The 13,468-nt window shown below is 57.7% G+C and overlaps 2 protein-coding genes across 2 annotated transcripts in view; one reads left to right on the plus strand and one right to left on the minus strand.

Moving 5' to 3' along the window:
- The first annotated feature begins 631 nt into the window (after positions 1 to 631).
- Positions 632 to 7,577, plus strand: KLC3 (kinesin light chain 3). The gene is made up of 12 exons (XM_006901229.1): positions 632 to 895; positions 1,709 to 1,939; positions 3,359 to 3,425; positions 4,376 to 4,595; positions 4,939 to 5,026; positions 5,121 to 5,222; positions 5,709 to 5,882; positions 6,595 to 6,685; positions 6,766 to 6,806; positions 6,889 to 6,995; positions 7,131 to 7,194; positions 7,506 to 7,577. Exons 1-12 carry the CDS (start codon positions 638 to 640, stop codon positions 7,575 to 7,577), a joined length of 1,515 nt encoding a protein of 504 aa, XP_006901291.1. The 5' UTR covers positions 632 to 637.
- A 227-nt stretch (positions 7,578 to 7,804) lies between these two features.
- ERCC2 (excision repair cross-complementing rodent repair deficiency, complementation group 2) overlaps positions 7,805 to 13,468 on the minus strand; it is a 25,386-nt gene continuing 19,722 nt past the window's right edge. The window contains exons 10-16 of the mRNA XM_006901230.1: positions 11,597 to 11,664; positions 10,567 to 10,688; positions 9,209 to 9,374; positions 8,878 to 8,948; positions 8,619 to 8,762; positions 8,344 to 8,487; positions 7,805 to 7,897 (exon numbers count right to left, since the gene is read on the minus strand). Coding sequence (XP_006901292.1) covers positions 7,805 to 7,897; positions 8,344 to 8,487; positions 8,619 to 8,762; positions 8,878 to 8,948; positions 9,209 to 9,374; positions 10,567 to 10,688; positions 11,597 to 11,664 — 808 coding nt within the window. The remainder of the gene's footprint in view (positions 7,898 to 8,343; positions 8,488 to 8,618; positions 8,763 to 8,877; positions 8,949 to 9,208; positions 9,375 to 10,566; positions 10,689 to 11,596; positions 11,665 to 13,468) is intronic.

A 13,468-nucleotide genomic window follows, 5' to 3' on the forward strand; every position in this document is an offset into this window, starting at 1 on the left:
AGCACCCTAGCCCCTCACCCACCCCACCCCCAGTTGTCCGACTGGTTCTCAACAAAAACACCCTGAGAAATGAGCTCATGGGGTGGCTGCCGCCTCCACACGCCCCGCCCCACACGCCCGGTGAGGCGGCGCCCTCAGTCCTGTCCCACGGCCCCACTTCTGGGTCAGAGACTCCGGGGCCCGGGGGTAGGCAGGGTCGACCAGGTGAGCCGAGGACAGTTGTCACGGTCTCCAGACAGCTGCTGGCCCTGTCTTGGTTCCTTCCACATAGTGGGTTTTGGGGAGCTGTCTCAGGGCCCTCAGGACAAAGGTGGACGTGGATGTTTCCAGCTGAGAGCTGGCTGGGCTGGGGAGGGCGTGGTGACAGGGGACCGGCTGGGCCGCGCATGGAGGCAGAGACAGCTGGGAGGAGAGGCTGGGCCTGGGGGATCCTGCAGGTGGGTGTGGAGCTCGGGGCTGCTGCGGGGGGGGGGGGTGTCAGTTCTGCCGGCTACAGTGGACTTAGAGGCAGCGGATTGGCCTAAATGGGAGAGTTGGCACTGGGGTCCCGCCGGCCAGGGTGGAAGTGGGGAGCAGGGGGCTGGCCTTCCCGGCCCTGACTCTCGACTACCCGATCCCATTTGTCCCAGGAGCAGCCATGTCCGTGCAGGTGGTGGTCCCCGGTGACCAGGGACTGGGCCCAGAGCGCCTGACCCCTGAGGAGCTGGTGCGCCAGACGAGGCAGGTGGTGCAGGGGCTGGAGGCACTGCGGGCCGAGCACCACGGGCTGGCCGGACACCTGGCCGAGGCTCTGGCGGGGCAGGACGCAGTGGGCGGCCTCGAGATGCTGGAGGAGAAGCACCAGGTGGTGAGCCACTCGCTGGAGGCCATCGAGCTGGGGCTGGGCGAGGCACAGGTAAGGGGCTTCCAGCTTCCAGGGGCCGTGGGGGGCACCTGGGGGTCAGCCAGGAGCCAGGAGTGAGGGAGGTGCAGGCTGAGGGTCGGGCCAGGGGGTGCGCCAGGCCGGGTCAGGTGGGTGCAGCCAGGATTGTTAGGAGTCAGGCAGGACAGGGCGAGGGCTCAGCCCAGGGTCTGGGACCTGAGGGGCAGATTCACTGTGGATGAGGTATAAATATGGGGGCAGCCTTGGGGCAAAGGAGCCACAGATTTGGGGCAGGTCTAGGGTTGGGGAGGCCCAGCCCTGGGGCACTAAAGAGGTACAGGTGTATGTAGGGACCGTTCGTGTATAGAAGGGAAAGCTTTAAGCCAGAGATGGCGTTCCCCGGGCAGTCATGGGTGTCATTATTCTTGAAAGGGAACGTCCCTTAGTGGCTCAGTTGGTTTGAGCACAACTACTAATCTCTGGCTAGTGGTGATTCAGAGTAAAGGGCTGGTGATCTGCTCCTGTAAGGATGACAGTTTTACTGTGTAACGTACGGCGTGGGCCTGAGTCAGAAGCCACCTGGTGGTAAAGAGTTTTTCATTGGGGGGTGGGTGCATGACAGGCACCCTTAAACCAGATGGGGTCCCTCAGAGCTGAGGGTCCTGGGGAGACTGGGACTGCACGGGTCAGATATGTCAGGTGTCCACTGGACCTAGATATGTCCCTAGGAGCCTCTGAGCATTTCGCCAGTCACAACTGCGGGTGTCTCTGCAGAAGCTGAATAGAGTAGGGTGCCCTGGCCTGGTAGGGGGGCCCCAGACCCTGACCCCCGCCCAATCTGGCCAGGTTCTGCTGGCTCTGTCAGCACACGTGGGCGCGCTGGAGGCAGAGAAGCAGCGGCTGCGGGCGCAGGCCCGGAGGCTGGCCCAGGAGAACGCATGGCTGCGGGAGGAACTGGAGGAGACGCAGCGGCGCCTGCGGGCCAGCGAGGAGGCCGTGGCCCAGCTGGAGGAGGAGAAAAACCACCTGGAGTTCCTGGGGCAGCTGCGCCAGTATGACCCGCCCGCGGAGGACCAGGTGCACCCTGCTCCCAGGGCCCCTGACTCCCCTTAGAACCTGGGGGCTCCCAGATCATCCGCAGAGTCCTCAACCCTCCACAGAGGACCTCAGACCCTCAAAGAACCCCCAACCCTCCACAGAGATCCCCAAGATGTACAGAGAACCCCTAACCCTCTGCAGAGGTTTCCAGGGCCTCAAAGACCCCCAAAGAATCTTCAATCCTTCACAGAGGTTCCCACAGCCCCCCTGAAGAATCCCTGACCCTCCACAGAACCCCACAGCCCCACAATTTTCTTTATATTTCCACAGCCCCCAGCCCTCTAAACCACTGGACTGATAGGCAACATCCTGATAGATGAAGAAAAGATTGAAACTGTCAACAACTTCATTTTACTTAGATCCACAATCAACACCCTTGGTACCAGCAGTTAGGAAATCAGGACATGTATTGCACTGGGAAAGTCTGCAGTTAGGAATCTTTCCAAATTATTGAGGAGTAATGATGTCACTTTGAGGACTAAGGTGCACCTGATTCAGGCCATGGTCTTTCCGATCACCTGCTATGAATCTGAGAACTGGACAGTGAATAAGGATGATAGAAGAATTGATGTCTTTGAGCTGTGATGTTGGAGAAACATACTGAACATCCCGTGGACAGCCAGGAGAACAAATAAATATGTCTTGGAGAGAGTGCAGCCAGAGTGGCTAGGATGATAAAGCTTCACCTCACATACTTTGGGCATGTTGCTTGGAGGGGCTGCTGCTTGGAGTTGGACATGATGCTCAGAAAGGCAGATAGTCAGTGAAGGAGAGGAAGAGCTTCGACCAGGTGGACTGACATGGTGACTGTTGCAATGGGCTCTAGTGTGTCAGGAAGTGTGAGGGTGGCGCAGGACAGGACAGGGTTCAGATCTGTTGTTCATAGGGTCACTATGGGTCATACTCAACTTGATGGCACCTAATAACAACAACAACAACCAGCCCCCCAAGAATGTCCCCCTCCATAGACTTCCATAGGCCCCTTAGACCTCCAAGGAACCCCTGAGTCTCCACTCACACACCTCTATAACTTTGTGCAGATCCCCAAAGCTTCCAACACTCCCAAGAACCCCTTGACCCTCCAAAGAACTCCACAGCTGCTCCTCAATCTCCAAGGAACCCCTGATTTTCTGCAGATGTCTCAGAGCCCCCATCTCAAGCCCTCATCCCTCAAACTCTCCACAGAAGCCTTTGACTCTTTACAGAGTTCTGTAGTCTCTAGACCCAACAGAACTTCCTCAGGTGTCCCTGTAACTGCTCTATGAATCCCCTGTCCACCCCAACTCCCAGAGAACTCCCAAAGTTTATGGCTATCACCTCCTTCAGCCCCCTGAGGCACAGGACCTGAAACTTGTACTGCCCCTCATGACATCCCACTTTCTGTCCTCCCCACAACAGAGTGAGACCCCACCTCGCCGGGACAGCCTGGCCTCGCTGTTCCCCAGTGAGGAAGAGGAGCGGAAAGGTGGGTGCAAGGGGGCCGGGCTGGGAGGGAGCCTTTCTGGGTTGGGTCCTGGGAGTAGGGAGTGGGGGTGGTCCAGAGGATGAAGCAGGAAGCTGGGGGGCACTGGGCAGGGAGGCCAGGCAAGGGGCCATGGACAGGCTCTCAGGGCAGGTGGTCACACACAGTCACACAGGCCATGCTGCCCGAGGGTCCCAGCGACCCGTTCAGAAGCCCAGCTCTTTGCCCTCATGTATTTGCCCAGCTCCTGGCCACCCTCTGATGGGCTCTGAGACTGTTGTGTAGTCTGCAGGGAGATGTGTGCTAACCATCAGCTCTAGTGGTTCGAATCCACCAGAGGCTCCCAGGAAGAAAGATGAATCCTCCCTGAGATTTATAGTCAGATCCTGATGGGAATGAGTTTGAATTTTTTAAAAATTATTATTAAATTTTATTAGTTTTAATGAACATTTACAGAGATTTTGAGTTTTCATTCGTTCATTGTTGCCCTGTGAATTAAAAAAAATTCATTGTTTTTTATGTGTATTGTCATAGCTGATCTGATTGGTACAGGAGGAGATTGTCCCTCCTTCTCCAGCAGAGAATCTGGTGGATTCAAACTGCATACCTCTGGGATTGCAGTGCAGCTTCTTGCCACTAGGCCACCAGAGCTCCCTGAGTTTGAAATCTATACGGAGGTGGCTCCCTACTGCTCAGCACTGAAGTCACAGGCCACTAGCACTCCTGGCAGTGGGTGGCCGTGACCTTGGCTTTGGGCTTGTGTGAGTTCAGTCCAGGATGCAGCCTAGGATGAAGAAGGTGGTGGCTACTCCAGTCTAGGAGTCAGCACAGGGGTCTCCAGTCCCAGGGGCATTGGAGCATGAGGCAGCTGTAGCTGCCCCAGTTCCGGGGTGCGCTTGTTTCCGGGTTGGAGGGGAGCCAGGCCTGCCCTGACTTCGAACCCTTGTCCCCAGGTGCCGAGGCGGCAGGGGCGGTGGCCGCGCAGCAGGGCGGCTATGAGATCCCCGCGCGCCTCCGGACCCTGCACAACCTGGTGATCCAGTACGCGAGCCAGGGCCGCTACGAGGTGGCCGTGCCGCTGTGTCGCCAGGCGCTGGAGGACCTGGAGCGCAGCCTGGGCCACTGCCACCCGGACGTGGCCACCATGCTCAATATCCTGGCGCTGGTGTACCGGTGAGGGCACAGCCGGGGTGGGAGAGGGGGACCACGAGGTAGTGGGGGAAACTCTGCAGATTCCGACAGACCCCAGAGAAACCCTGTATCCTCGCAGGCGCCCCGTGGGCCCCATCACCCTCCGTGGGCACCCCATGCACCCTCCCTTCCACAGAAACCCTCTCGTCCCCCTCCCAGTTGTAAAACGAGTTGTCAGAAAGAGCAGAGATTAGAGATTTCAATGTGGGGACCCGGAGACATGGACTCAGTGAGATACCATAAAGGTGGGAGTATAAAAGATACCCTTTTGTGGGGGGTCGCCTTCGCTTAGGCCAAGCCCCTCCACCCTGTGGCCTCTCCTCAGGGATCAGAACAAGTACAAAGAGGCCACGGAGCTTCTCCACGATGCGCTGCAAATCCGGGAGCAGACTCTGGGCCCGGAGCACCAGGCGGTGAGGGCGCGTGGAGGACCGGGCGGGGGTGGGGGAGGAGGGCTGGGGGCGGGCCTCCTCCCCTCCGATCCATGACCCCCTGCTCGCCCCGCAGGTGGCAGCCACCCTCAACAACTTGGCCGTCCTTTATGGGAAGCGGGGGCGCTACCGGGAGGCGGAGCCCCTGTGCCAGCGCGCCTTGGAGATCCGGGAAAAGGTCGGTCCTATCCCTCCCCCTGCCCGCCCCCCCCATCCCCACTTGTCCCTTCCAGGTCCTTCCCGGAGTCTCATCATCCCAAAGTCTCACGAAGTACCTGTGACCTTTTCATCTATCACATTGGCAAGTATTAGGGCTCAATTTGAGCTCACATCACCGGATTCCAGCCACTTGTGGCGGCCCATTGGGCCCGACTCCTGACCCTTTAGAACTCACATTAGGTCCCAACCTGACTCTGACCTCCAAACCTTCTAACCCTCAACTGAATCTCCCCCAGTGTGCCTTAAGTCTGAAGCACACAGACCCCAGCAGTCTACTGGTCTGTGGATGCAGCCAGCAGCGCGCCAGGCTGAGGGTGCACCTTCTAGCCCCGACCTTGCCTAACTCCCCACTTTAGTCTATCATGGGACCCCCCACATAATGCCTTCTGGCATGTGAGCCAGCAGTCGCATGGGACCCCCATGACCCGCGACCCTGACCCCCCAGGTCCTGGGCGCCAACCACCCGGACGTGGCCAAGCAGCTCAACAACCTGGCGTTGCTCTGCCAGAACCAGGGCAAGTTCGAGGAGGTGGAGCAGCACTACGCACGCGCCCTGAGCATCTACGAGGCCCTGGGGGGGCCGCACGACCCCAGTGTGGCCAAGACCAAGAACAACCTGGTGAGGGCGCTGTGCCGGGCTTCCAGCCCCCTCCCCACTCCTGGGCTCTTCAGACGCCCCCACCATCCCTCAGCGCCTGTCCCTTCTAAACAGACCCAAGCGCCTGTGTGTGTGGGGCTCATGCTGGGGACCAAGGCAGGCCTGACCCCATTAGATAAAGAGGAAGACTGCAGAGCCCAGGAGCCCCATCTGTCAGATAGTGGGCCCTGCAGAGTCCACTTAGGATTGAACCATAACCCATAACCCATCCAAGCATGAGAAAGCACAAGTTTTCCCTCTGGTCAACAAACTGAAACCATCAAATAATTGGCTGAAACCGGCTGAGAACATCAAATATTTATTGTGCACCCCAGCACACTAGACGGCCCCCCTAGTGTGCCCCTGCAGCATCCCATGTTTTTTTTGCAACCCCTCCTGTGAGGCAGGAGCTGGTGCCACCCCCATTCAGCAGATGAGGAGACTGAGGCACAGAGAGGTTAAGCCAGTGGCTTAAAGAAGAACAGGAAACAGGTTCTGAGTGGGGGAGCCACCGGGCTGGAGTTACTCGGCCCGCAGATTCAAACCAGCTGAACTGAAGGGCTGTGAGGGGGAGCCTGGTTTCTGGCTCCCAAGGAGGGCCCTTGGGGAGCCAGGGCAGGGGAGAGACAGGGTGGGCTGGAGGGAAGGTGTCATGGCAAAGTCTAGATTGAGCTTGGACACCCCTCGCCCCCAGGCCTCAGCCTACCTGAAACAGAACAAGTATCAGCAAGCTGAAGCTCTGTACAAGGAGATCCTCAGACGAGAGGACCTGCCCGCACCCCTTGGTGAGTCCTCTGCCATGTCACCCACCCTGAAAGTTTTGCAAGGCCTCTCTCCACATCCATGTGCCCCATCTGTTCCCCAGGAGCCCCCAACACAGGCAGAGCCAGTGATGCAGACCAACAGGTGAGGCTGGGCTTTATGTGGCCTTTGGGGTGGGTATGGGGCCTGAATGGGGTGGGGGGATGACAGAGTACTGGCCCCCCAGGCGCTTCGTCGGAGCACCTCCTTCTCCAAGCTCCGGGAGTCCATTCGTCGGGGAAGTGAGAAGCTGGTCTCCCGGCTCCGAGGTGACGGGGTGTCGGGAGCAGCCGGGTGAGTGTCAAGCCCCCAGTTCTGATCCCTGTCCCTTCTCAGGAACCTTCCATGGCTCCCTTCTCCCGCTGCAGACCAGAGCTGATCTCAGCAAGAACTGGACCTTAACTCCTGCCCACCTGTCCCTCTTTGCAGGATGAAGAGAGCTGTGTCGCTCAATATGCTGAATGTGGATGGTTCACGGGTCGCAGGGACTCAGGTGTGGGTGACAGGGACACCTGGGTCAGGAAGGAGTGGGGACCCTGGGAGGCTGAGGGAGGGGTGTGGACAGCCAGGCTAGCCTTGGGTGCTGGGAGGCTGGAGCTGGAGCAGCCAGACAGGGGCACAGGGAGGGTGCTACGTGGGGGATGATGGGGAACAGGGTAGGGCATGGCGGAAATGGGTGGACAGGGCTGCTGAGGGAAAAGGAAGAGGGAGGTGGACCCGGGACGGGGTGGGCACAGAGGCAGTGGTGCAGGAGTGTGGCCTGTCCCTCAGCCTCACCTGCCCCTCGCCTGTCTTTGTCCTCAGTTCCCAAACTGGCACCTGAGCGAGGTCTCCCGGACCCTCAGTGCCAGCACCCAGGACCTGGGCCCCCGCTAGGACAACGGGACGTGTTGGCGGCAGCGTCTCAGGAAGCGCAGGGAGGGGTGGGGGGCCCTCTTCATCTCACTCGCTCGCTCCCCCACCCTCATCTCCTGCGATGATTAAAGTCCATTGATGTGGCAACAAGGTTTCCTGTGAGGTCCTTTAAGTGCCTCCCCTGAGGCACCTGCCATCCGCTGGGACCCACGTCCACTCCGGGGTCCCGGAGTGTGAGTGTGGGCCGCTCACAGCTGCTGCGCGATCTGCTCGATTCTGCGCAGCGTCTCCTCCGACTGCAGCTGCTCCAAGCTGAGCAGCGACAGGCCGAGCTGGTCCTCCTGCGGGGACAGACCCAACAGTGGGAGGGTGAGGATGGAGGGGGCAGCCACTGCCCCACCAGGGATGCAGGGGTCCAGGTCCTGCAGTTACACGAGGTAGGGTGCACCGAGACCAACGAGCGGCATCTGAAACAGGATACCTCCTCCACCTCCACCCCAAGGCACCCAGAATCCGGTCCTATGAAACAGAAGGGAGACCCTGGGGAGGGGGTGGCAGCCAAGGGCAGGGGCTACGCTCAAGAAAAGCCAGCACAGTGCCCTTCTTCCAAGATGTGTCACCCCCTCTTCTCCCTCCACCTTCTTTGGGGCACCCACCACATGCCTGCACACATGCGTCTCTGGGCCTAACCTTTGCTCCCCAGGTCTCACCCTTTCTCTTTGGGAGCATAGTAGGGCTCTGGAGAGAAATGCAAGGGGGCTGCCTGGAGGAGGGCACCTCAGCTCACCCGGTGGAAAGGCTGTGCCATTTGCCTCAGGAAGTACTTGGCCACCTGGACACCTTCATCCACCGTCAGGTTGAGGTTGGCATCTGTCAGGTGCTCCTGGATCCAGCGAGGCAGCTTTCCCCGCTTGTCCGCTCGGGCAAAGCGCTGTGACCAGGGAGAGTGGGAGAGAGGGCATCAGGGCCCCAGTCGCCCCGTGGCCCACCTCACCTAGTGAGTCTGTAAGACGCTGGCGGGGCAGCCCCGTGGTCAGTCAGGAGCGAGCTGGGGTGACACACCTTGTCAGCGAAGACCATGAGCCCGTAGTCGGTCTTGCCTCTAATGGCCCGGCCCACGCACTGGGCCGCGTGCCGCATGGCGTCGAAAGTCAGGAAATCGTTCTCACGGATCTGAAACTGGTCACGCAGATACTCCAGGCGAGCCTGTCGGGGGGCGGGGGAGATGAGAGGGCATCGCCCCCGGCCGCCCCATTCCAGCCCTGGCCACCCCATCCCAGCCCTGTCCTGAGAGAGGGACATGGGCCCACGAGGCGCTCACCTTGAGGATGCGGCTCTGGGTGTAGACGTAGGGGACCCCGAACATGATGACGGCGCGCCCATAGTGGTGCACTAGGACAGGGGACAGTGAGGGGTCACAAGTGTGCACAGTGGGAGGGGCAGCACTGTGGCCCCGGGAGGTGAGGGGACAGTGTGAGTGTACCATGAGGGCCCCGCTGGTTCCCAAGAAGGACAGAGGGCCAAAGATGGCCTTGCTTATGCCCAGGGGTGGGTGGGTGGCTTCCTGGAGGGAAGCAGGATGGTACAGCAGAGCAGGGGTTCCAGAAAGTTCTGTGCAGAGGGCGGAGGCAGGGAGAGCTGGGTCCACTCACCAAAGTCGATTCCCTCTGACACTTTGCCCCGCGCCACTGAGAGCAGGATGGCCCCTCGGCCGTTCTCACAGGCCTCCTGGTACTTCTCCAGGGCAACGCTGGTCTCAGCCCCGTCCTGGGTCTCGATGAAGAGCAGCTTGTTTCTCTGGATATTCTCGAGGATGCCCTGGGAAGGGTCGGGGAGAAGAGGGTTTGAGGCTGGCACAGGCAGAGATGGACGACACAGCCTTCCCGTTAAACCGGCTCTGTCTCCAATGCCTGCCTGGTCACTCCCCCGTCTGGGCCTCGACTGGCCCATACGAGCCGTGGGCTAGTGAAGTCCAACTACGCTTCCTCTGGGAAGCTCTGTGATCCAGATGGGGAGGGACCAATCACATCCTATCGTCTGGGTAAGTGGGGCGGGCATGTGTCCTGAGACGGCCAATCAGGGCATTCTGGCCTGACTGGAATGTGGACAGGGCCAATCAAAAGATGCCCTGAGATTTCATCTGTGAACTATATCCCCGGGTTCAGGACCAGTTCTTTTCAAGAGATGGTTCTACAGCAACTAGCTATCCATAGGGGAAAAATGCACCACAATCCCTCCCTCACCCCAGATCCAAAGATGAACTTGCGATATCTCAGCTCACACTGCACTTAAATATGAGCAAACCAGAGATCATCAAAGAAAACAGACTCTTCTTAGGAACCCTGAGGTGGGTGACATTTCTTAAGGAAAATGCAAAAGGCTCCGGGGCTCGAGGGGTGGTGAGCATACTTCCCACTGTGTGGAAAGAGCCTGATGATCAAAACGTTTAGGTCTTGAGTGCCTGCAGCTGCACCCCAGGGAGTGTCTATTGCCCCGAAGCTGAGGCTGTGTGTGCTCAGAAGCAGAAAGGGTCGAGTAGCCCTCTCCCAGGTCCACATCCTGCTGGCCATCAAGCGCTGGCTGTGAACAGTCATCTCTAGAATATTCCCCCCACTTCTCATGGCATCTCCAGAGCCACCAGCCTGGAAAGCGCCTGACTTCTCCAGAACCTTCCTCAGATGGCACAGCGCCCAGGCAGTCTACGACCCAGCTTCCCCAGGCCCAGTCGCATCTGCTGAAGGGACAGTTACAGGGGTAATCCAGAGAAAGAACTCAAGAAGCTAGGGGCTTGTTTCCTCTCCTGAGGGGTACGCTGTGGAGGGAAGGGCCACAGAGGCTGACCTGACAGGGACGCTGGCGGGCACACAGACGTAAGCCACGCATTCCTTAAACTACCTGTTCGTGCCTTACCCCCTCTGCTGGCCTGGGGCACAGACGTGCCCGTTCACAACAGAAAAGGTAAGAGAAGCAGCGCCCAGGGCCAACGGGAGGCTGGGCCAGGATGGCGTACCTGCTCGTACCAGGAGGCCACGGTACTCTCCATGTACTGGTAGCTGGTGAAGAAGGCCACGATGCCATCGGGGACCACAGCAGACATCTCCAGCAGGAGGTTTCCATAGTTCCGGATCACCGCTGGGAGGGGATGCACATGAAGGCTCTACTGACCCCACTTCCGGTCAGGGACTTCGGTCTAATGCCCTCACGCCTGCCGCGACCCACTTGGAGGACTGCTGACACGTATCCCACTTTGTCCTCTACCAGGGCCCCTGCCTCGCCCCCCCATCTCACCACATAACCCCCCACAGCCAACAGAACAAGTGCAGAAGTGACCCTATGACCTCCCAGGCCTTAACTATGTCCCCGGGATCTCACTCATCATGTCACACTGCTTCGATGTCATGCCTTGAACCCCGTACTCCAAAAAACGTGAGCTGTAATCTAAACTCGACCTGTGTTATGATCCCATTGTAGGATGGCTTAGTTATGGTGATGAGTATAAAATGTCTCTTAATCGCTCTCTCTTTTTTTTTTTAACAGCAAGAATGTTCTTTAGAAAGGTAGAATGGTAGGATTTCTTCTTGTTTACTTTGGTTATGTCTCTTAATCTCTTTAGAGATAAAAAAGAGATTTACAAGTGAAACAAGAAGGGGTGGGGGAAAGAGGCCAGGTCACCGGAAGATTGCCCGGGAGTAGACAGTAAGGAGAGACAAGGCCCTTCCTCCAGGGACGACAGGGAGAGAGGCCCTTTTTTTTTTGCTAGCGCTGGAGCCCTGGACTGGTGGGAATTTTAGCCTCAACTGAGGGAAGGTACATTTATGTTCGGTAAAGCCATCCACTTGCGGTCTTTTTGTTACAGCAGCACTAGAGAACTAAGATGCTTGGGGACGTCCCTCGGTGGAGGTTTGCAGAGGGAGAAGAAGCGAAACGGTCAGTCCCCCAACCACCACCGCTGGGACGGGAGGGATTTCACTGCAGCCTGGCCCACACCGACTGAGAATCTCCCTTCTCAGAACCCAGGGGTTACCCCGGGGATAGCATACCGATATCTTCTCGGGTCTCAAATTTGGAGCTGATGGCCACCTGGTCATTGCCTCGGCCGATGATCTGGAGGGAGTGGGAGAGACCACCATAAGCAAAGCAGTAGCTCTGTCTCGGAGCCAGTCACCTCCTCCAGGAGCCCTTGGCTGGCTCGTTATTTGTATTGTCCAGAGAAATAAACAGAGAAGGGGAGCGACCTGCCTGAGGTCACACAGCAAACCAACAGCAGAGATGGACCGGAGCCCAGTTCTGTCCACACCCCTCACAAGCATGCCAGACTCTCGCTGATCCCAGCCCAGGCTCCAGGCCAGGAGGTTCCGGCAGCGTCCTTGCCATCTTAACAGCCTTTATACACGGAGACGAGAACCTGTCACAGGCCCTCGATGCAGTACATCTGAGTGTGTCACACTGCAGGATCACCAGGAAAAGGTCCGGTGGTAGAAAAGGCCCTGAGATCTGGTAAAAGCGGCTGTTTGTTGTTGTTATGCGCCGTCGAGTCGCCCACGACTCATAGCGACCCTATGCACAACAGCCCTAAACCCTGCTCTGTCCTGTGCCAATCGCACTGTTTCCGACACACCCATCCCGATTACTCCAGTCACTGAATCAATCCACCTCACAGAGGGTCTTCCCCTCCTGCGCTGTCCCTCCACCCTCCCAAGCATGACGTCCCTCTCCAAGGACCATGTCCAAAGTATGTCAGACGAAGCCTCAGGATCCTTGCCTCCAAGGAAAGAGTAGAGGGTCTGCAAAAACAGGATGGACTCCCTCGTGACAAGGGACTCAGTGAAGATGGCAGAGGGGGTAACATCTCTTTCTCTGGTACTGGTGCCACCAGGGTCCAGCACTGACTTGACAACCACCATGCCAACTAACCACATGATAATTAACCACCACACTGACCAACCACCACAACAACCCTTACAGTGGTTCCCAAAACGCCAAATGCTGCCTTTCACTTTGGCCCAAACTCATAGTAACCACCACCACAACCCAAATTTAACACTCTGTAAACTCTTTACTCCAATCACAATGGTTTTAAAACAAACCAAAACAACCTCCAAATGTAACCTGACCCTCAGTGCGCCTATGTTCGCGTCTTCACTGTCCGCTCCCCCACATCCCCCTGTGGGACCTGACAGAGGGCAGCCCATCTGAGAGAGGAGGAGACCGAGGCTGGGCGTCACATCAAGGTTACGGTCAGATAAACAGGCAAAGTCAAGTTGGCCAGGCCTCACTCTGTGCCAAGCCCTGGACTACACAGGGCTTTCAAAGGTGGTACCTCATGGGATCTTCCTAAGTTTTAAAGGAGAAGATTTCTTTCCTTTCTACAGAGGAGACTGAATAAGGATGACGGAAGAAGAATCGATGCCTTTGAGCTATGATGCTAGAGGAGAGTGTATGTCTTAGAGAAAGTGCAGCCAGAATGCTCCTTGGAGTCAAGGATTCTGAAGCTTCGTCTGACATACTTTGGCCATGTTGCAAGGAGGGACTGGGCCTTGGAGGGGGACATCATGTTTGGCAGAGTGGAGGGGCGGCGAAGGAGAGAAGACCCTCAATGAGACGGATCGATTCTGTGAGCGGAGTTGTGGGAATGAGTGTTTGAGATGGTGAGGTTGGCACAGGATAGAATGGCATTTAGGGCTCTTCTACACAGGGTCGCTATGAGTCACAAACGACTTGATGGCACATAACAACAACAACAACACATACTTTGGACGTGTTGCTAAGAGGGGGCCCATTCCTTGGACAAGGACGTGATGCTCAGAAAGGAAAGAGGGAAGCTACAACCAGGAGAAGATAACATAGATGAATGGGATCTTCTAAGACTCAAATCCCTATGCACATCCAAAAACTTCTCCAGTAGGGTAAAA

The sequence above is a fragment of the Elephantulus edwardii genome, unplaced genomic scaffold (assembly GCF_000299155.1).
Source record: "Elephantulus edwardii isolate Elephantulus edwardi_28Jun2011 unplaced genomic scaffold, EleEdw1.0 scaffold00315, whole genome shotgun sequence".
NCBI classification, from domain to species: domain Eukaryota; kingdom Metazoa; phylum Chordata; class Mammalia; order Macroscelidea; family Macroscelididae; genus Elephantulus; species Elephantulus edwardii.

Bases quoted from the DNA above. Each gene is read 5' to 3' on its own strand.
- KLC3 (XM_006901229.1), top strand. From the start codon at position 638: ATGTCCGTGCAGGTGGTGGTCCCCGGTGACCAGGGACTGGGCCCAGAG. The intron at 1,940-3,358 runs GTGCACCCTGCT...TCCCCACAACAG, and splicing joins ACCCGCCCGCGGAGGACCAG to AGTGAGACCCCACCTCGCCG. The intron at 3,426-4,375 runs GTGGGTGCAAGG...CCTTGTCCCCAG, and splicing joins TGAGGAAGAGGAGCGGAAAG to GTGCCGAGGCGGCAGGGGCG.